General features: G+C 44.5%; 2 protein-coding genes across 6 annotated transcripts in view; both read right to left on the bottom strand.

Annotated features, from left to right (window-relative positions):
* Nucleotides 1-1,782: 1,782 nt before the first annotated feature.
* On the bottom strand, nt 1,783-15,986 carry brpf1 (bromodomain and PHD finger containing, 1). The gene is made up of 16 exons (XM_071924535.2): nt 15,777-15,986; nt 13,693-14,477; nt 12,850-13,039; nt 12,440-12,727; nt 10,209-10,726; nt 9,627-9,816; nt 9,385-9,516; nt 8,635-8,763; nt 7,672-8,077; nt 6,578-6,883; nt 5,902-6,180; nt 5,659-5,806; nt 5,107-5,240; nt 4,093-4,208; nt 3,829-3,983; nt 1,783-3,046 (listed from the first exon to the last, which is right to left on the bottom strand). Exons 2-16 carry the CDS (start codon nt 14,430-14,432, stop codon nt 2,863-2,865), a joined length of 3,915 nt encoding a protein of 1,304 aa, XP_071780636.1. The 5' UTR covers nt 14,433-14,477; nt 15,777-15,986; the 3' UTR covers nt 1,783-2,862.
* Nucleotides 15,987-16,648: 662 nt separating this feature from the next.
* The window catches only part of LOC139931143 (serine/threonine-protein kinase WNK2), a 46,168-nt gene continuing 40,624 nt past the window's right edge, over nt 16,649-22,192 (bottom strand). For 4 of the 5 annotated variants that reach the window (XM_078288218.1, XM_078288216.1, XM_078288217.1 and 1 more), the window contains 3 exons: nt 20,404-20,448; nt 19,513-19,814; nt 16,649-19,366 (listed from right to left, as the gene is read on the bottom strand). In XM_078288218.1, the coding sequence (XP_078144344.1) occupies nt 19,016-19,366; nt 19,513-19,814; nt 20,404-20,448 (698 nt within the window). In that variant the 3' untranslated portion in view covers nt 16,649-19,015. The remainder of the gene's footprint in view (nt 19,367-19,512; nt 19,815-20,403; nt 20,449-22,192) is intronic. The other variant, XM_071924564.2, reaches the window with a different exon arrangement.

A 22,192-nucleotide genomic window follows, 5' to 3' on the forward strand; every position in this document is an offset into this window, starting at 1 on the left:
CACGGTTGCCCAGAAACATGGCTTTGAATGAAGAGAAACACTGGTTTCAGCAACACCATGATGTTATCTCCCATGTAAGTCTGTTCTATCTTAATCCCTGGCTGATCTTATCACTTGTTTCCACTCACGCTCTAACAGAGTGTTTGTTCAGGGCAGGAAACGACACATCTTCACCCCGATAGGTGTTGTTTTGGTCGCAGCTGTTTAGTCAGTGAGGACATATGAGGGAGAGCTGTGGTGAGTGGGCGTTTTAGTTAGGTGGGGGATCTTTCTCGTGCATGTGGAAAGAATTAAACACCCTGGCGTAGGGTGAGGAAGTTCACACCGGTCATTAGGCATTTGTCATCAGAGTCTAATGAGCCCATGTTGCAACTGACAACTGAAATGAATAAAATGTGCCTTTAAGTGGGTTGAAAATGTTAATAAAACCTGTTCATGTATTAAATTGATGGAAAATGTAACATCACAACATTAACAAGAGATTTCATTACTTTGGATGGGGTGTAACATGTTTTTAACTGATGAAGTGATAATATTGGAGCATAATAATATTGCCTAATTGTGTAATAGCTCAAAAATAATGTAATAACACAACTTATTACACAATTAGTAAATATTATTATTGCCTCAAACATTAAAAATATATTAGGCCTACACCTTATGGAAAAAAAAATCACAGGTTGATGTTATAATGTGATGTTATTCTGTAGTTTAACAGGTTTTATTACATTTTTGACCTATTTAGAAAAATATGTTATTACAATTTAACAAGTTATTACATTATCTGGTAATTATTACATTATCAGTTGTTACAGCCCAACATGTACTGTAGTTGGATATTGATGTTTGCGACCACAACAGGGGCTTCTGTCCATTCGGTCAGCTGTCTGGACTCTCTTACAGTATAAAAAACAAGATCTTTGTCTTTGTTATTCAAAACCAGGTAAATCCACGAGCGCCCTACTGACCGGCTTAGTTGATACCTGGTTTTGTGTCCTTGTGCAGCTTCTGTAGCCTATAAACCACGCGCACAATCAGTGCAAAAGTTGTAGCTGGCGTCAGCTCATGAGACATTGTGGTGTGTGTGTGTGTGTGTGTATAGTAAAGAGGTTGAGGGACCGGTAGAACCAGTGTCACGTGAGCCTGTGTTACATGTACCACAGGACATGGCACAGAGCGGGAAACCTGCAGAACCAGAGTGTGAAGCACTTATGTTAACATCCTGCCTGTATCTCCACGCTCATTGTCACACCCTCTGAATCACAACAGAAGCACTCGGCCGCAGCAGCACTTGAGGACACAGGGGTTCCCAGCATTGTACACACTCACCCACACCCAGCATATAAATTATCTCAGTCACGTCTGTGCACAAGCCCCACTTGTGTTCACGCTGTGACATTTCCTGTAATTTAACTCCCCCAGGCAGGGTGAAACAAGCCCGAGGACCTAATGAAGAGTGCAAGATATGTATGCCTTCAAGACGCCAAACATACTTGCACCATATTAAATGAAGGATAAGTTTACCTCTCTATTCCTAAAGCACAGGTTTGCCCTCTCCATTGCATGAAAGCTGACTCATTGAATGTCTTGGATAACCTATATGCTGTCAGTATACATAAGAGTGTAATATTTCTCTAGAAACACTTATGACTCACCATTTCTTTGGAAGTAAGTTATGGGCGGGTAAGAATTTCTGTTCAGCACAAAGGGATATTCCACATTAATCCTCCCAGCATGCAATAAGGAACAAGACAGAGTATTCATGCTGATTGGTGATGGGTTCAAGGGTTGAACTCTCTCTCCACTCTTCCACACACAGACACACAGTGACCACAACCAAGAAGTGTAAAAAACTCAATTCTTTTTATTAAACTTCTATCTTTATGCAATCTGTATATATAAAAGTTCTAAAGCCATCGGCCTGAGACTAAGACAGACAGTGAGGCGATCATGTGGTTCAATTAGTCCTCATTATTCATTGACCAGCGGCCTGCATGACACAGACGGACATTAACAAAAATCGTAAAAACAGGAGACGGGATAAACACACAGTGTAGGATGGACGAAAGGACTGCACAATGTTGCCGCGTGTCGCTGGAGTGATTAGCGGTAGTCCATGATGAAACAAGCCTGTGGACAGTATTAAGATGAGTAAGCGGAATAAATAACAGGAAATTGGTTTGCTCACAGTTGACTGGCTGTGTGCAGCCTCGCCTTGTGCTCCTCTGACAAATGACTGGACACTAGCACCGGGGTTTTGGGGGGAAGGGGGGTGGTGGTGGTTGACGTGAAGAAGACGTGCTGGAGTGATTCAGATGCAGCGTGTGCATCCGAATGTACAGTTTATGCATTTCCCTGTTCAAATGTAAAATGACATGTGTGAATGTATGTGTATATGTGAGAATGACAGGGAGAGGCAGAGATTGCGTGTATGCATCATAGTGTGATACTACGTTCATTTCTTGTGTCTGTAGACCATCATTTCACTTGTTCATAAACATATATCAACCACATACAAGGAATATTCTGAATCATGATGACATAGTATCATTTTTTCCATTATCATTATTAATATCCTTTTTTCAATTCTCTTAAATACAATATTTTACATGTCAGATTAAATACGGCTGTATGTGGCAAGGTGCGTGTTTGTGTGTTTGTGTTTGTGTGTGTGTGTGTGTGTGTCTTGGGGACTGTGTAGTGGATGTGCTTTCCACTAGGTGCTACTGGCACTGTTTCTTCTGTTCTGGGACGTAGTGCTGGGCTCTCAACTGAGAAACAATCCCACACACCACGAAAACACCTGGAAAGACCAACACATGCGGTTTGTGTCTGTGTGTGTGTGTGTGTGTGTGTATGTGTTCAGTCACTGTCACTGGTCTCACTGCTGGGGTCTCCCTGCACCTTGTTTCGGTGCTGCATGGCACGGTGGTAGGCCACCTGGACTGACTTGCGGATGTTGGACTTCCTGCCCTCCAGCATCTTCTCCTTGTCCAGCTCCTGGTCCACACCCAGCGGCACCAGCTTGGAGCGCGGGAGCCACTGCCTGCACACACACACACACACACACACAGGATAGCGTGTTTGCAAATTTAGTTTGCAGTAAAAACATGCAATAGATGCACAATGAAATATGTAACATCTCCACAACACATACTACACAGACAAAGATCAGTTGATAAGACCAGACAGAGAGTTAACAGCTTGCTAGATTGCAATACAAGTTTTTCTAAAGGCATAACAAGCTAAATCATTTAATGTGCAAGTTAAGCAATTTAACTACAGTTGGGATAAATGAGTCTTTGGTTCTTTTACGCTTGAGTTTTGGCACTCTAGAGGGCATCAACTCAAAGTGGTTGACCTGAGAAGGACCAAGCCAGTCAGTGACATTGGTCTTTCTCACCACGTCGCTCATAGACTGCATTTCATTTCATTTCTGAGTTACATGCAAAAATAACTTGACATGTGCTGCACACTATGACCTAAAATACAGCATGTTTTTCCCCTCCTCCTCTATTCTCTCAAACCACGTCTGGCCTATTTCTGCTAAGGCGCCGTGCGTGTTCTCGCACTTCAGTACTGAGAGCGCAGTTTCCTTTGAACTTGTAGCGCTACGGCTTTGTGCACACATCCAGTAACATCAAAAGCCACGTGTGCTTCGTCTCATGTTTTTAACATTGCTTTATGATTAAGGTAGAGCGCGTCGGAGAGGATGAAAGTAGAAGAGAGAAAGAGATAAGCGGTGTGGAGTGACATGCAAGAAGAAGAACACAATATGAGAATGAGTGGATGAAGAAGAGAGTGGACAAGATGAACCAATGCACTGACCAGGTTCTCTTGTTGTCGAAGAAGAGGACCAGGAACAGGTGCTCCCTGGCCTCCAGGGTCATCTGCTCCCCCAGCTTCAGCACATCCACGGGGGGCACGGGGATGGGGACGCCCCGGTGGAACACCCCCTCCCTGGGCATCTTAGGGTCAATGATCTACAGGCAGAAGAGTTAGACCTACAGTTAGAAGCGGTCATGAATCTGCCAGATGTCTATACTTTTTTTTATTTTATAATGGATCGACACTGGTGGAAGTGTGTCTCACCAGAGCAGGATAGGAGGGGTAGCCTCTACACTTGGCCCACACCAGGTCCAGAGCATCTAGAGAGGAGTAGTCATCAGAGGTCATCCAGCATCCCGACCGGCTCCGGCTCCGCACCACTGGCAGCAACACAGGAACAGGAAGACACTCAGTCAGCATTAGGAAATCTCACCTCTAGCTAAACGAAGGTTCTGTGCGTGTGATGCTGTGATAAGTGCTTATCACAACAAAAAAGAAAGAAGTGCATTTTCTCTTGACAGACTGTGCATTTTCTCTTGTTGACACTTTTGTAAATATTAGGGGTGTAACGGTGATCTGTTTCTGAATTTCAGAGACTGGGCTAGTTGTGCAAGATACAGATGTACCAATTCAAACATATGAGAACGTGTAAAGGTAATGGGGGGAGTTGTCGTTACCAAATTGTTTCGGCCGTCGTGAATATTGATTTGTCTATTAGCGTTTCTTTTTTTTTTACATCTTTCTTACTCCCTACATGTCACACTCCGTTACGTTACTAGCTGCCCTTCCTTTGTGTGCCACTGCATTCTTTTCTATCACTGCAATCTGTCACAATCTGTTTCATTTACAGGAATACTGTGCTTCTATCTGGATGCTTTACGTTATAAGGATTAATCTGCCCTATTATTTTTGGCGGGGTGGAATGAAGGTTTTCATCTTTCAAATTTTCCCTTTCGCTGAAACAATGTAAAATTGCAAAGTTCTTTTATGTTGTCACAGTAAAATGTCAAAATAAGAACATCATAACTAGTTATCTTTGCATTGGCCTCCCTCACACTGAATTCTTATCAGATCAAATAAAAAATGAATGCAGTCATATTGAATCGGTGATCTGCTCAAACATACTGTAGCTTTCCTGTAACTATGTATCGAGATTTATATCAAATCATTGTAAGGAGAGACTCACACCCCAAGTAAGTGAAACAAATGTGTATGTACTGAAATCTGTGTGTGTGTGTGTGTGTGTGTGTGTGCTCAAGTGTGTGAGAATCTGCTTACAGTGTGAAACGCTTCGTGAGCCTCCGACAGAGTAGGAGTCATTCTCAGTGCCTGATGTCTCCTCACTGCTGTCCTCCTGGAAGGCTGAGCGAGAGAACGACGCCTTGCCTCTGCCTTGCTTAGAGGGAGTAGTACTGAGAAGAGAAGAGAAGAGGGAGGGAAGTCAGTCAGCTAGCTAAAAAGAAGATTCATATATCTTTATACAACAGGCAGCTTCAGTCAAGCAATCTAATTGGTCAAAGATGTGTTCTAACCATGCTGTTATTACCATGAAATACGGCTAGTCGTGCTTTATTGGTTGCTTATTGGTTGTTTATTGGTGATCTCTCTTGCATTCTCCTAGTTTTTATACTTGTGTATGTACAGTATAGCATTACTAAAAACACTGTATAAAAGCCATAATACCCTTGAGGATGTACTTTACTGTGATTATGGCTACCTGAGTGATGCCAACACTACTGCAAACATCATATCCATAATCACAGTAATGAACGCCCTCTCGAGTTTTATTGCCCTGTTGAACTATTACACATGTGTGTGTATACTAATCACCTGGTCCTGTCGGAAGCTGCACTGCTGCTGCTGCTGGTTGTGGACTCGGAGTCGGAGCTGGAACGAGGGAGACTCCGCTCATTTCTGTACACGCGGAAGCTCTCCGTTACCGGCTGGTTTCCTCCATCAAAACCATTACTTGGCAAATCTGAGACAGAGTGAAAAGGTTCTATGTATTAGTATCTATGTGTGCATAAACACAAGTAAGCGCGCGTGACTCAACATTGCATGATGCTGCTGTACCTGGGAGCAGGTCGTCGTTGTCGCTGTCGCTCTCAGAGGTGGAGCTGCTGTGGGGGCTGCGGGGTCTCTTCCTCGGCCTGGGTGGCGACAGCAGGGGCAGCTGAGGGGGGCCGATAGGGCTGGGGCTCACCCCCGTCCCGCCGTAACCGGCGTCCCGGTTCTTGGGGGGGCGGCCCGGCCTCTTGGGGGGTCCGGCCGTTTTGGGGTTCTTCTTGGAGAAGAGGACAGAGGTTCGACGGCCCACTTCTGGAGCCAAGGCCGATGAAGAGACACTCAGATCTTGAGAGTGAGAGAGACATATGAGTCATATGAACAACTAACAGTAATCACTGTGACTTCATATCCTTCAACACAGGAAGGGTTATATCTGCCTTCAGCATGTAATGAATAGGGTACAACATTGCCGGGAGTGTGTATGCATTATTACAATCTGTATACTCTCTAGGTTATGTATACAATACACAAAGTCAAAATAAATTGTTACATGAACATGCTTTTACCCGTACCCTTATTTTTATTCATCTATTTATATGTTCAGTTTTTGCTTATTTTTCTGTTTTTTTTTCTTGTAGCACTTACAAGAAAACTAAAATAAAATAAAATAATAATAATAAAATAAGATACATTATTATTTGTGGCTGTGGTTATAATTATTAATACATCCTCCAAGACTGACCCTTGCCACTAATCTCCTGGCTGCTGCTCTCTCCCCCCTCATCGTGGCGTCCCGTAGAGGAGGGGTGGTGGGGGAGCGAAGAACCGCGGTCTCCTCCCACAGAGTCCCTGGGCCCCAAACCAGAGCCCCCCTCCCGCTGGTGGGCCAGCTTCCTCTTGATGACCGTCATCTCCTTTCTCAGGGCTTTGGCCCTGCGGGACTGACCGATGCTGTGCTTCCCCGAGCTGACCTCATCGAGACGCGACTGCAGGAAATGCAGCTGCTCCTCCAGCGGCAGCCGGCGTCGGTTCTCTGGCAGGAGCAGGTCTGCAAGAGGCATGGAGAGGGAAAGAGCTATTAAACACCTTCACAGAGAGACAGCGAGAAAGACAATAATGGTAAAGGAACAAAGTTTGAAAATATGACTGAAACTAGCAGAAAGGTGGATGGCATTTGCCCTGATTTCAGCATGTCTGCAAGTTTCATCAAATTTAATCAAAGACTTGTCAACACAATTTTAATGGCAGTTAAAATGAAATATAACACCATCTATGTGAATGGGCTGATTCCTAACTAAAAAAAACACAGCAAACCAAGAAACCACAACATTTTTAAGATCTCTAAAACTGAACTGAAGGATTTATTTGACAGGGACTTTTGGGGCCTTGAATGTAGGTTATCAAATTCAAGACACTTCAGGACCTGCAGACCCTGGATTTGTTGGCAAATGCTTTGGGATTCATTGTTTTCAAAAAAATATGTTCATTGTTCAAGAAAGTATTTGGGGGTGGGGGGTGAGGGGTCCCTAAATCTAGTGATGAAGTTGCCAAGTTGGATACAGTTTCTGTTTTTAGACAAGCAAGCAGTATAGTCTGGAGCCCAGTGTACACCACCAATGAGGAGCCTTCTGCTGCCATTTCTTCTGCTTAGCAAACTACTGAATGGTGTGACTGACATGCACCAACTGCTGGCCAAAAATACATAATTTGAAGTTTGAAGTGGTTTGTCACTCCCTCAGTTTTTGACTTTGATGCTAGTGGAAAAGACCTTGGTGGCTGCCAAAAAATTCCCGATGTAGGAAAAACCCTGGCAGAGACTTGTGAGGCATCACTTACCTTCCTCATTGGAGGACAATGGTCGGTCTCTTTCTCTTTCTCTCTCCCTCTCCCGCTCCCTCTCCCTGTCTCGTTCCCGCTCCCGCTCCCTCTCCCTGTCTCTCTCTCGGTCGTGCGGGCTGTCTGGGCTTGGCTCTCGGGGCAGGTGCATGCCCGTCTCGTAGTCAAAGCCTATCCGCTCAGCGTGGCGCCGGGCCGTCCTCATGACCACGCCGCCCATCTCTCTGAGCCGCAGGGCAGCGCGGTAGAAGACCGTGTCCTTGGCGTTGTACTTGAGGCAGTTGTTGACGATAAGGCCAAAGTCGGCCTCGAAGGCCTCGAAGGTGAGGTAGCGATGGGACTCCAGCAGGTTCCACATGGTCTGGAAGTCCATGGGAGTGTCAATATGGTCCAGGTAGTCTGGTACCTGGAGAGTGGGGGGTAAAGAAACAGGCAGAGGAGTGACCTGTGTGTTTAAATGACCATATGTATTTGTACAGTGAATCGTGAGTACGGATATGAGTGTGAAGAAGTTAGACAGAGGTTAAACTTTTAATTCAACATTAAACATCCAATTACGCCAAGACACATTAGGTGACAGGTCTGGACGGACAAAAAAGATTTTGCTCACATTGCTATTGGATCAGATATGAAGTGGTCAGACTTGCATTGTGATTGGAATTCTACGCAGTCTGGATGCAATCCAGCCACAATACAAGCGATGTAAAGAGTTGGAAAGGGAAAGCAGAAAAAAAGATATACAGACACCACTTAAAATACAGCCACAGGAGACAAACAACAGCCATTTTCAGGCCAAGTGTGGACATACAGCGATGTGACCTCATAAAATCCACATTTTAGAGTCAGATTTCAAAAATCACATCGAAATGACAAGTGGAACCATAGCTAAAGTGAATATGCACACCTCTTTGGTGTGTGTGTGTGTGTGTGTGTGTGTGTGTGTGTGCGCGCGCGCGCATTTACCTCTGCCAGGGGTACAGGCTCAGTGAAAAAGTTGCTAGTGTCTCTTTCCTGTAACTGCTCCAATGTACTCCTCAACAGCACCAGAAAGGGAGTCAGCTGCATCTCTAGCGCCATCTGCTGCACTTTAATCTGAACACACACACACACACACACACACACACACACACACACACACCTTTAAGACAGAATGCAAACACACCTGATAATTGAAGAACTTAAGTATGGGGATGAGGAGTCTGTGCAGAGAAGTGTGTATGTGTGTGTGTGTGGTCAAAATCAATTCCAATTTATTTATAAAGTGCTTTTAACAAACACATCTGTCACAAAGTGCTTCACAGAAACCAAAGGGCACAAAGAGATAAAACATGGTTAACAAATCAAGGGATCAAAAGTGGTACAAGATAAACTGCAAGAAATGGAGCCTGAGCTTGTGCATGATTGTGTGTTTGTGTGTGTGTGTGTGTGTGTGTGTGTGTGTGTGTCTGTTGTATGTGAGTGCATAGGAGAGTACTGGGCCACTATGGCTGTCTGCAGCCGAATTAAGTGAATGGCAGACTGCAGGAAAGTAGACAAATGGAAAGCAATTCATGATTAAACAGCTAAAGTGGGTTGTAGATTGTACTGTATAAATACTGAGATGGTGTCTGATTGCCCTATAAAGCTCTGTGAGTAGAGGAGTACCGCCACTGCTGGAGTTAAGGTTTTGATTCCTATTAGCGATTCCTATTAGAAATGTATCAAGTGTCTCACCGTCTCCCTCTTGAGTTTCTCCCTCTTGCGGATGAGCTCCACCAGCAGCCTGGCTCTCTCCAGGTCGTGCCTCAGCCTCTGCCACGCCTTCAGCTGCTCCTTCAAGGCGGACTGCTTCTCCTCGCTGTCCCTCTGCAGCACCAACACGCACATACACAAAAACATGTTACGCAAGCAGATGAGGCAATCACGGTAACAAGACACTCCAATTAATTGCTACATAATACAGTAACACAAGGTACCGAAGGAAGCTGTGACGCGGGCTGCTGCGGGATCTGGTCAGCGTTGCGTTGGGACTGCAGGTGGGTCTGGAGCCGGCGCAGCAGAGGAACACCGTTGCGACTCTGCCTCTTCAGGGTCCAGTAGCTGTGAAGTCGCTGCATGAACTGGCTCTTCCTGGGTACCGTCAAGTTACTGGTGATTTTACTCAGCCTGGAGGATAACAAACACTATTGTTATAAAAAAAAAAGAGATGAGGCTTTGTGCACAGCATATACGACTGAAGGTGCTGGAGATTGCAAGGAGGTCATCAAAGCTAAAGTGAAAAACTCAGCATATAGGCTATATGTGGTTGTAACTGCACACTCAAGGCCCAGGACCAGGATTCAATACAAAAAAGGATCTTCCATTTGCCTGATGAAGCTGTATGTGAAATGCTTAGCTTCAAACTTCAGCAGGGTGGATGTATGCTGAACCTGGGTTCTCGTGTTGAAGCACAGTTTTTTCTAACCACTAGGCCCCATACACAGTATTATATAAACAAGTTTGTTCACCACCTTGGAGCTGTGAAGCACATACCAGTGCAACAGGTAGTGTGTGCGTACCTGTGGGGGGGTATACAGGGCACAGACACCACAGGCGCAGCAGCCCTCTTCTCAGCTAAGATCTTTCTGGCTCTCTTCATCTTCAGCCTGGACTTGGCCTTCGCCCTCTTGGCTCGCTCGGAGCTCCAGCCCTTGGAGTCGTCATCGTGGCCGATGCTGGGCTCGTCGTCCTCCTCCAGCTCCCCTTCGCTGTGGGAGGAACCCATGCTGGCACCTCCTACACCCCCCAGGGGTCGGGCTGAGCCCGGTGGCGTGTGGATGTCACAGTAGGCCGTCTTGCGGACGCTGAAGGAGGTGCCGTTGGCCCCGGTCTCTCTGACAGGCTCCATCTTCATATAGAGGCCCGCCTGCTGGGCACAGGTGACGTGGAAGGCGGTGTAACAGTTGGCCTTGTGACACTGGATGCAGGCGCCCGAGCCGCGCTGCTTGCAGATGTAGCAGGTGAGTTTCCAGCGTGCGGGAGGGATGTGCTCAATGCTGTCGATCGGTTCCAGGAAGACTGTGTTGGCGAAGCAGACCTGAAGCAAGACAGCACAATTCAGTTCAGTACAATACTATATTCCAAAGGGTTAGGCGAGCAAAGAGTAGGGTCGGAGGAATACATCGGGTATCGGCGATAGACTGAATTCATTGCCGGTACAAATTCCCTGCCGATTTTAATTACTTTGATATTTGGCTATTTAAAATGTTGCCCAGCTCAAGTCTCTTGACACGCATAGATAGCTGCCTCAACAAAAGAACACCATGACACAACTGTAAAGCCCTAAAAAAATCCAAAACTCCATTATCTCTGAGTTAATTTTCATTGGGCGCCAAAGCCATTGAACACAGGATCTAACCACGACATCTGCTGGACAAAAGTGACATTGCAACCAATAAGGAACATATTTTGGGAGACAGAGTCACATCGTTTCAATAAAGTTAGGGTTGTTACAACTTAGGCTAAAATTAAAGCCATAATGTCAGAATAGCCTGTCTAAAATTTTGCTCTGTCACAGCAAGTACTACCTGGAATTATTTCCTTCATGCCACTGAAAACAACATTTGCACTTCCTTCTTCCCTGTATTTACTGGCAGCCTATACTTAATTGGCCTACAGATAAGCTGTTATGAATTTAACTTTTCAAACACCATGTAAACTAATTTCATCTCTGCATATTAAACACAAAAGGCAGATAGAAAAACTTAAGTCTGTGCGTTATTTAAGTATTTAGGTTAGTCAGCTACTTAACCTTGACGAACACATTTTCTGTGGGAATCACTGACACTGGAAGTACACATGGGGACAAAAACTTAAACTCAAGTTGATTTAAAATGTAAGCTATTTAGTGAATAAACACAAGCCAACATTTTCCAGGTGGTTTTGTCCCATTTGAGTCTCTTGTACTATGGTTCCTACTGGGAATACACCACTATCTGATACTTGTTCACTTTTTTGCTTGACTGGAGGACTTAAACTATAATTTGAAATTTAAAATGTCCCTTCCTTTGCCCATTTAAAAAGCTATGGTATAATCAAAGTCATCACGCCTAATCCATGCAAACTCTGTGTGTGTGTGTGTGTGTGTGTGTTCAGCTGTCTTCATCCCCTGACATAGACAAAAACATCGGGAATCTGCGATGACATGCGATGACAATTGATTGACAGCAGAAAGTACACTATTGCCCAACCCTAGTAAAGAGATGACAGACTGACTGAGCCCTGCTAATCCGCACATGGAAACTGATGTAGGCCATTCAGTAGGCTATATTAACCTGGTTGTGTTTTGTGTCATTTATGCATCCACTGCTATTTATCCACCCAGTTGCACTTAATTCATCTGTGACTATACCGGCGCTGCGACCAACTATGCCAACGCTGCTATACTGGAACAATTGTTCGACTTTGAATGCATACTTTTACTAAGTTTACTTACTTACTTACTACTGTAGGTCCTGTCTGCACTATATGTGAGGTTCTGTTATGCTTTGTCCTGTGACTAGTTTGTCAATCCTGTATTGTGTAATATCTTCTAAGTCTTGAAATGTGTAAGTGCCAATTAACAAGGTCAAACTCCTTGCCACTGTGCTTGGAAAATTAAAGCGATTCTGAAGTAAAGCAGACTCATGCAGAAGGCCTTGTGCAGCGCAGACCTGAAGAACACAGCAGAATGCACAGCAGCTCAGTCCTGAAACAATACCAACTTGATTATGTCGTGCTGTTCGAACACGCGTGTGATGTGTACATTCACCTCTGGGATCCAGAGGGCGCACACCACATGTGCCCAGCGCGCGTCGTCCGTCTGTTTGAAAGCCCCTCCCTTGTTGGGACAGAGGGCACAGTCCACGGCTCTGCTGGGCGACTGCAGGCAGCGGCGGCACAGCCACTGGCCCTCTGGGATGTAGGGCACACCGTAGCACTCCTGGTGCACTGCCAGGTTACACATGTCACAGAAGAGGATCACGTTGCTGTTCTGACACTCTCCATCATTACAGATGCAGCAGACAGCATCCTCATCGATCAGCGTGCTGGGGTCCGCCTGGGAGAGAGGAGGATGAGGGGAGGGCGGAGAGTTGGGTGCATTCATTAAATGCTTCAGTGGACACATAACATTTTCCCTGCAGTTTCTGCCGTCAATACTTCAGTGAGTGAATCGGGTACCTTATTGTGGCTCTCAAAGTAGGACTCCTTCTCCAGGCGGTCCATGAGGTACTCAAAGACCTCCTGGGGGATGGGTGTCACACCGTCACTGCGGCGCTTGTCGTTCATGATGTCGAGCCAGATGTAGTCCTCCTCATCGATGTCATACTCTACCTCCTCATCCAGCTCCTCCACAGACTTATCAATGTACCTGAAGCCCGGAGATGGAAAGGAGAGGTAAATGTGGTTATGTGGCTGTATATGGACTACCTGAGGGGAAAAGCAACATGGGTGAATGATAGGATTCAAATAAATGTCAGGTTTCCATAGGAAGGAAGGAAGGAACACTGACACCAAACAGTATGCAGAACTTGACATCGAACTCATTTCACATTACATGCACAACAATGAGCTGGTGAACTGCAAACGTGGTGCGTCATTCACCAATTTGTTTCTGACTGTGTATCTATACACTTTGACTGTTACTTACTTAGGTTATTTAAAACCCGAGCTGTCTTTGCTCAACCTTATTTCTCACACAACCTGGTACTTCTATTCACTCACCACAACTACCTCTATACATCTGCAAATATACAGAATGTAAATACTGAGGATTTTTATGTTTATTTTCAGTGATGGCATATTTAGTAGAGCATATGGATAGTCTACTGTTTAAATGCATGACTTACACAGCTTCCTTCACATTATACATGAAGTTGTATATGTCCTTGTAGAAAGTGAGTCAATAAGCATGACACCACTGTACTTACAATTTTACAATACCACATTACAAAGACAAATTCATCGTACCTGCTATTGTACTTATCAATAAATTCTCAATGCAGACAAAGACCATCATCTTACCTGTAGTAAGACGAGGGTCGTGGAGGGGCGTCAGGTCTCTCTTGGTCCAATTCTCTGAACACCGCCTCAGGAAGCTTGACTGCAGGCCCAGACGGAGCGCTGTGGTGATGGGACGAGCCCTCCTTCTTCTTTTCCTTACTCTTATGCTTCCCAGACTTTGGAGTGGATTTGCCCCCGTTAGCAGCTGGGGTGTCTGGCCGGTCTTTGCCGTTGCCTCCTGCCTCGCTGCCTCCGGGTCCACTGTCTCCACCGTTACACGTCCCTCCCCCACCGCCGCCGCCGCCAGAGGATGGAGGGTCCTCCGCATCACTGTCTTCCTCTGACACCACATCAATGTTCTCAAAGATGCTAATGCGGTGGATGCGTCCTTGAATCTCCAGCTCCACCATGCGCTGTGCCTGGGCATAGGTCATCGTCTCTCTGCCCGGGGAGTGAGAGCGCTCCGACCGGTTGGGACTGCCAGGGGTGTTCCCCCCCTGCCCCGGCCCTCCGCCCTTACCTCCACCTCCGTCCCCGTCCCCCGAACCCACCAGCGACACGCGAGGAGGCCGTCCCTTCCTCTTCTTCTGGGGCATACTCTGTGCAGGAGTCGGGTTGTCGTGGTCATAGTGGTAGAGATGATACTCGATGCCACTGTAGCTCTTGTAGACCTTCCGGCAGGTCTCCACGGGGCACTCGTAAGGGGGCTTGGTGGCCCGCAGGTTGTGACAGAATGTCTTTACGTCAAAGTCCAGCCCCATTGTGCCAAGGGCCACTGCTGGGACAGATGCTGTTCAAGCTTACATCTGGAACACAGGGTGAAATGCAAAGGAGGACCATGGGAGGATCAAACGCAGGGATTTTATTCTTGTTTCAATGTATTCAAAATATAATGGAGCAGTTAGATACTAGCTACTCTCACTGAACTGTAACATTTTTAATGACAGCAGTCTAGCCAAATCCTGCCTGCACCTTGTGCACCTGTTTTGTTGCAGTCACGTGACCATGAAACTCATTTTCCCCATGGCAACCAAATCTATGTTCTCTATGTTCGTCAATAACAGGTGAAGGCTAATATGTTATCACTTCTGTTCCTGGCTACAATTTTCTTCAATTGCTGTTGTGTGATTAGCTACACGCGTTACAGTCTATTTGGCAATAAATTAATGCTGGCTTTCAACCTTTACTAAAATCGACGACAGGGACAACAGGCATCAGTAAAAATGAAAATAATCCCAAACCTAGGAAACGGACTAAATTCAGTCGGTTTTAGCTAACGTTAGCCTGAGCGTTTGCTGCTTCCTCTCTCCAAACAATGAAACACAGCAGCCTGACACTGTTAGCGAGCAAGCTAACGACAGCTAGCAAACAACAACACTGAGTCCGTTTCCAAATAGCGTACAGAGAAAATATTATGTCGCTGGTTAATGTTACCCAATTTAGCTAGCTTGCGTTTTTAAATCTGAACAGACGTGTGTTCTGCTCAGCTCAATTTTGATACCCAGTTCCATTCAGTACAGTAGCTTTATTCGCGTGCTAAAACCCAGCTAGTTAATGCATTCAAAAGGGTATACGCTTGAAATACAATTTTACATCTAGCCTTTGAACACTGTAACAAATAACACTAATAACACAGAGGAAGTTCACAAGTTACATACAACATAGCCTGACTGTAGGTGTTCATCAAGCCTGCTACAGTGTTTCCCTCCACAATGACCTCACCCTCTGAATCCCAGATACTAAGCAGCTAAATGACAGTACAACGTTTATCCAACATGATACCACACTAGGAGGCTATGGAGCATGTATGATTAGGTTGATCACTCATTCAACAAGGTCTATCCACCAATTAATAGTCTTTCCGTTGACAAAATACAAACAGATTTGAAATGCTAAGTGGAATGAGAAAGCTGGCTTGTTTTGAGTGATACCTTTCATACTTTAATGCTATCTGGGTTCATAGCTAAGTATTTCAGCAAGTAATTGGTTAAGGTGGAATACATAAACCACAGAAATAATTATAGCATTCAAATAGTGAAAATGTGACCCAACTCGCCACACCACGAGTCTTCAACCATTTAGCGATCGAGATTATAAACACTTACTACTCCGCGTTCCTCAAGACTGCGTGCTGCGAAACCTCACACCAGATCGGAAGGGTTGCAGATCGATTTTAATGAATCAGATAATCCCAGATGAGATCACACGTATCGTAGATATAGTGAAAATGTTTAAAAACCTATACAATATCCCAATGATTTCATTGTGATGGGAATAATTCAGGAACTCCGCCGAACAAAAGGGGCAACCATTGCTGTACGCCATGGACGCGTGTTGACACATTCGCCAGACAAAGCAGGACCTATTTCTCGGCTTTCAGATTAAAATGGAGCCTGTATGTTCGTTTTAACCAAAGTTTAGCTGTAATATAAAAGCGAGCTCTTTCGAGACGTTTATAAAGCAATTTATCTTGCATTTCTACATACAAAATATTTTCCCTCATTATTTTTCTTCTAAGTGGCGAATCTGTGGATTTGTTTCACATATGTCATGGCAGGAATGAGGAATGATTGAATACTTTTAGTTTACTGCTGTGCATTATGTATGCCGACAACGTTAAATCGTGTCAAAGTGCACATCAGACTTTCAATTAATAGGCCACACACTAGCGGCAGCCGCTATACGCGAGAAACACTTGACTGCAGAGTCGAGAAGATAATATGTTACAGTATAGCCTACCTGTCAAGTGAACTATTCTACTTCAGGAAGCTGCTCTATCAAAATATTTTAAATGCAAAATGTGTTTACGGCTCAGACTGTTACATTTTTGACAAAATGTCCATAGGCAAACATACATTTAATACCTCTATAATGCCATATACATATGTGTGACCTGATGGGAAATGTGCTTCTATTGCAGATAACCTTAAGAAATTAAAAAGGAAAAGGGGGAAAAAAAACACTCTGAAACATACCATCAAGCACAAAATAATGTTTATTTCTCTCTCAACATGTACAGTCTGTGATTCGAGTGCAGCTAACTGGGTTGGGTCGGGTAATGCAGTGGGAAATACAGCAGGCAGAAGCAATCCCACACACGGTTTAAATGCAAGCTTTAGACAGTCACAGCATATTCACCAGGGGGCGATGTTGCCCAGAGAGAAGTAAGGTGACCAGAGCAGGCGCAGATCTGTCAATATCGTGCATTCTCTGGTCGCTTAAATTCTCTGTTTGATCACTGCATCCGGATGAATATGCCAATAGTAGTTATTCCCTCGTCTGCTCACCAGGAGTTAGCAGAGAGGGAGGTGGAGCAAAAGATATCAGATACAAGGAGTGACAGAGAACAGAAATCTCTTACTACTGGAAGTATTTCACCAAAGCAGAACACTCTGCATAATATCCTATAAAAGTCCAATTCAAACCGAATTGATGGAATAATATACATCTAAGCGAAATCCCCCCCCCCCCCCCCCCCTAAACAGTCAACCAAAATGTACAAATATAAATTACAAGAAAACTGTACATTTCACAGCTTGGCAGGATTGGGGTGCTGCAACCTTTCAAAGGTGTTGTGGGGATGTGAAATTTCTAACCATTGTAGCTGTTTATTTCTGCTTTGTGAAACACATGAACAGTTGGCCATGCTTGTCAGTGATTTAAAGTACGGGGGGTGAAACCCACTATATACAGTGTTGGAAACTCCTTAACACAGGTTAGAATTGGGGGAGAATATATGTTGTGCAAATCTCCCACATCAAGTATTATCTGAATTTTGCAATATACTGATTAGAAGTAATAATGAAAAAAACAAAAAAAAAAATCAAAAACAAGGCTGTCATCAAATGCAACTTAGGAAATAATACATAACATCAACATTTCAACAAGGCAATAACACTGCTTCATAAGCATCTCATTTGTTGAGAATTCATTTTCAGAAGGTTTTTACATTGGGTGATTCTAAAGTACCGTCTTACGTGAATATAATGTTCATTTGTACAGTGGAACCACCTCAGACAGAATAGCAGCATCAAAATCAAGCTTCAAACATCAAATAATGTCAACACTTGAGACGTAACTGGTGATTGCACAAACAATAATTACATACAGTATATGCTGGATAATAGGAGAGCCAAGTTGAAAAGAAAATATTTAGCAGTAGTGAATTCAGAGTTTGCTTGGTGATTTGTAAATTCTGTAGTTTGCTTGGTGATCTGTAACTTCTGTAGTTTGCTTGGTGATTTGTAACTTAAGTTCAACTTTGCAGCTAGCTCCTGTTGCACACGTCAGAGATAAGGCTTGTGGCAAGGCCACGATCAAAGCTTTGTAGAGGGGTTAAATTGCACTTTTAAGCCTCAAAAACCTTTCACATATTCACTGCTACATTCTGATTGGAACACTACCAGAGGCATATATAAAGAACTATGTACAGTATATATGGCTCTGGACACTGCCTTCCCTCTGAGCACAAGGCTATAACACTGCCAACTCCTCTGCTGTCCTATCAAAAAAGAGGCCGTGTCCAACTGAACCATTTGACCTGAAAGTGTGGATTTTGGCTGCTGGCTTGGTTAGATTTTTTTTTTTTTTCCTTTTTCTCTCAAGGCAACTGTACATCTCACCACTATGGCATTCCATCTGTCACAGGGGTGTAAAGTAAACGAGGATTAAAACATAATTTTATTATTTAAATAAGAGCATATACTGTGTTAATAGTGCAGTACTACAAGGGCATTCATATGTAAACCAAAAACAAAAAGTGTCTGCAATGCATTAAAAATGAAGCAGCACTCAAGCTACCGTCAAATAAAATCACTTGGATGCGGACATGCGTTGTTTCACGGAAAAAGCTATGTTCAAGGCACTACATTCTTTCAGATATCCTCATCATAAATACTGCCCTGCCATCTCAAGCCACTGGGTTTGGATTCTAATGTAGTGTTCAAAGTGTACATAAATCTGGAGAAAGGCAAAAATCAATGTGAAAATGATGGTAATGAAGGATATGGTGAAACTTCTTAACGTGACCGCTGACGATGTGTCTAGTATGGCTGTGAGTTTAGTCAAGACCAAAGCCAAAAGCATTAAGTACTCAGACACACATACTTAACATATATACTATACACACACACACATACATACGCACACACAATTAACTATAGGTATCGGTGTTGTATAAAGAATATCAACACTCACACTATTATTTACAAGCTCACAGATTATGTACACATATGGCTCTGGTGTAGCAGCTGATCACACAGCCAGAGCAGAGTGGAGCTGGACTATCTTGCCCATAGAAACTAAGGAGATTTGGGAGTGGGGGGGGCACCCTAAAGGGAGGGGGTTAGGTAGTCCTGGTGGTTTTGGGACAGGGGCCATTATCAGGGGTGCGCATGACCAGGGGGTAGGCCTGTACCCCTGGGTTTGCCATGGTGGCATAGGGCATCATTCCCGCAGCACCGAGCAGGCCTACAGGACCCATGGAGCCCACAGGGCTGGGCATGCCAGACCACTGCTGGGGGTAAAGAGGACCAGGCACAACCCCGCCATAGGAGCCTGCTGGTAAAAGGTACCCAGGAGGCAGCATTGCTGAGGAGTTGGGACCTAGCGCTATGGGCATACCAGGGCCTAAAGCAGCAGTCAGCGGGCAGGAAAGAGGCAGCTGGAACTTGTTGGGAGCGATGGGGCATTTCACCTGGAACAAGAAGGGAAGTTTAAAAACGGGACCAAACTGTGCACTTCCTGTGTCATAATTGCATCAAATGGCATGGATCTTAGCACAGCTCAAAGATTGATTCCAAATTTCTTCTCTCCCCGAGTACGCTTGTCCATGCCAGGTACCTCATGTGTGGCTGCTCCCTTGGGTGGGGCTCTGCCCTCCAGGTCCTGCTGGCGTCTCTGCTGTTTGATCTGGTTTAGGGAGGGCCGCGGTTGATGGGCTGCTGCTAGAGTCTCCTTTGTCCAGTCATCTACCAGTTTGTGAAGGTCATCAGTGAAGGTGCCTCTCTTGTTGTTGCTGTTGTTGGTCTGGACCTGAGCTAGCCCTGTGATTGGCTGAGGAGACGGGGAGGGCGTGGCTCCGGTGAGTGACGACTGTGTCTGATTGGAGGCTGTCTGAGCTGTGGCGGCGCTGTGAGAAGACCCTGAAAAGACAGAAAGGTCTTGAAACTCTGCCCAGTTCAACAATTCCCAGCGAATCAATTGGCTGCTGTATGGCCGCAGTAATTGAAGGCACTTTTACCACAATGAACCTACAAAACTAACAGCTTCATCTTTCCAAGAAAATCCTTCAAGCCAGCTTTCAATAGGAACAGTTTTAACCGTTTTGAGGAAGCCATAATACCTTTGTATACAGATAAAACTTTAATTTTACTATAATGAAACATGCTGATTTTGCCAACCTAGCAGCCAAAGGATTACAACATAAGTGACTGTCATGAATAACTATACACAAATGGATAGTTTGATATGCAAGCAACCACAATATTCAACATTCAAAACATGTAGGCACACCGCCATGCATAACAAGAAGAAAAGTAAATAGATGTAATAATCCGAAGTTTCCCTTGGATTTTGCAAAGAGTACCCACATTTTCAACAAAAACTGCCACATTTTGTGCCAAAAGAACACATGAATAATAAAAAGGTGCCCATGCAAACAGAAAGAGGACAAAAAGAGTGAGGACAGAGAGTAAGAAAGACAGAGAGTAAGAAAGTAAATTAGATAGTTACTACTACTGCGCTCTTTGCCTAGACATAGTCGTTTCAGAGTGGACCCTATAAAAGGTAAAACAGCACAAGACAGAAACAGTTAGGCCAGGACACACTGCACACCACAGGTCTGTGGACAAGCTGCTTCAAAGCCACACTCAGCTATCAAATCAATCAGGGAGAGAGAAAGAGGAAAGGAGGACAACGGGGTTTAAAAATCAGTGAGTAGGAATGGAAGTAGAACGAGTCTAGGTGTGCTTTAAAATGTGCAGTCATTCCAAAACGTGACGAATAAGAAAATGTACCTGAGAGGCTTTGAGCAGAGACGGCACACTTAGCCCTTGGTTTGTTATATTGCTTGCTGTGTTAGCAATGGTTTTGAAGGAAACTGGTCCACAATAAGGTGGGGCAGGTCAGTAGTTTGGAAAGAAAGCTCCACTCAAAGATATTCATTTCCTGCAATCCTAGTGACCTTGTCCTGTTGGAGACCCTCATTGTGTTATTATGTCTACCGCCGTCTTGTAGATGAACCTAAATTTGATTTAACAAACTGAAATGGCGGTAATAACATTTTGCTCTACAATGCTGTCTTTGATAGAAATGTAGTATAAAGTGGTCACAATCATCTTAATCACCTTCACAAATAGATGGCCTAATGATGCAGATTTATTTGTTTTATAAGATTTAATATGGATTATTGATCCTGCCTGGCCACATAAAGGCCCATTAGTTGGCAAGAAGCTGATAATAAGGTTGTTCTAAGAGAGGGAGAACTGGAGCTTGGATTAAAAAAACAAACCCATCCCTTCTAATACAGCATTTGTCGATGTGAGAATGCCTGTGAAACAAAATGTGAAACCAAACAAATAAATAAATAAATAAATAAAAATCCCAACTGAAAGAGCACATAGATACTAGCCGGAACACATCAGAGTCAGCACTTGTCAGAAACATGCAGGTAACAGAGGAGAGGTGGAAGAAGAAAAAGTAGTAATATTGATGATACAGCCCTTTATATGGCGGAGCAAGTCTCCATCAGTGCCCTGCCTGGCGCCTGCACCATGCACGTCTTCCCCGTCCAAACATGAGGGACAGAGAGAGCTCTCCTCTACACAGCAAAGGGCCTGGCCTATCAGGGAGGGGGGTGGGGGCTTTCTCTGTGTTAGTATACAGAGGCTTGCTGACTTGGGCAAAGTGCCTTGACTTGGGAGACGTTATACACTCAAAATAAATTGTGGATGGAAACACATACCAAATAAATAGGGTACAAAGGCTTTGGTGCTCTCATTCACACACACACACACACACACACACACACACACACACACACACACACACACACACACACACACACACACACACACACACACACACACACACACACACACACACACACACACACACACACAGTATTGGTCCAGATCTGACCTCAGGCCCATGTTTGGAGAAGACTAGTCTTACCCCGTAAACAGTGTGCTTGTGGGGTCTTGCTTGTTAAAGCCATAAGCAATGCACAAAGCATTTGTATGGGAGGGACATTCAACCCACGAAACACGGCTTTGACGGAGGGGGGCAAGAGGTAGGAACACAAAACGGGTGATGTATGTCAGGGGCGGGGGGGCGGTGAGGAGGGCGAGGTAGAAGATCAACTATGTCAAATATAACAGAAAAACAAATTGAGAGAAAAGAGAAACAGGTGAAATAAAGAGAAGATGGAAATGAGTGAAGGGAAATAGAAAAGAACAAATACAAACAGATGGACAGAGACACGGGTCCACTGAGGAATCTAGTGCGCGGTTTGCTACTAGAT

The sequence above is a fragment of the Centroberyx gerrardi genome, chromosome 14, assembly GCF_048128805.1.
Source record: "Centroberyx gerrardi isolate f3 chromosome 14, fCenGer3.hap1.cur.20231027, whole genome shotgun sequence".
Classification (NCBI taxonomy): Eukaryota; Metazoa; Chordata; class Actinopteri; order Beryciformes; family Berycidae; genus Centroberyx; species Centroberyx gerrardi.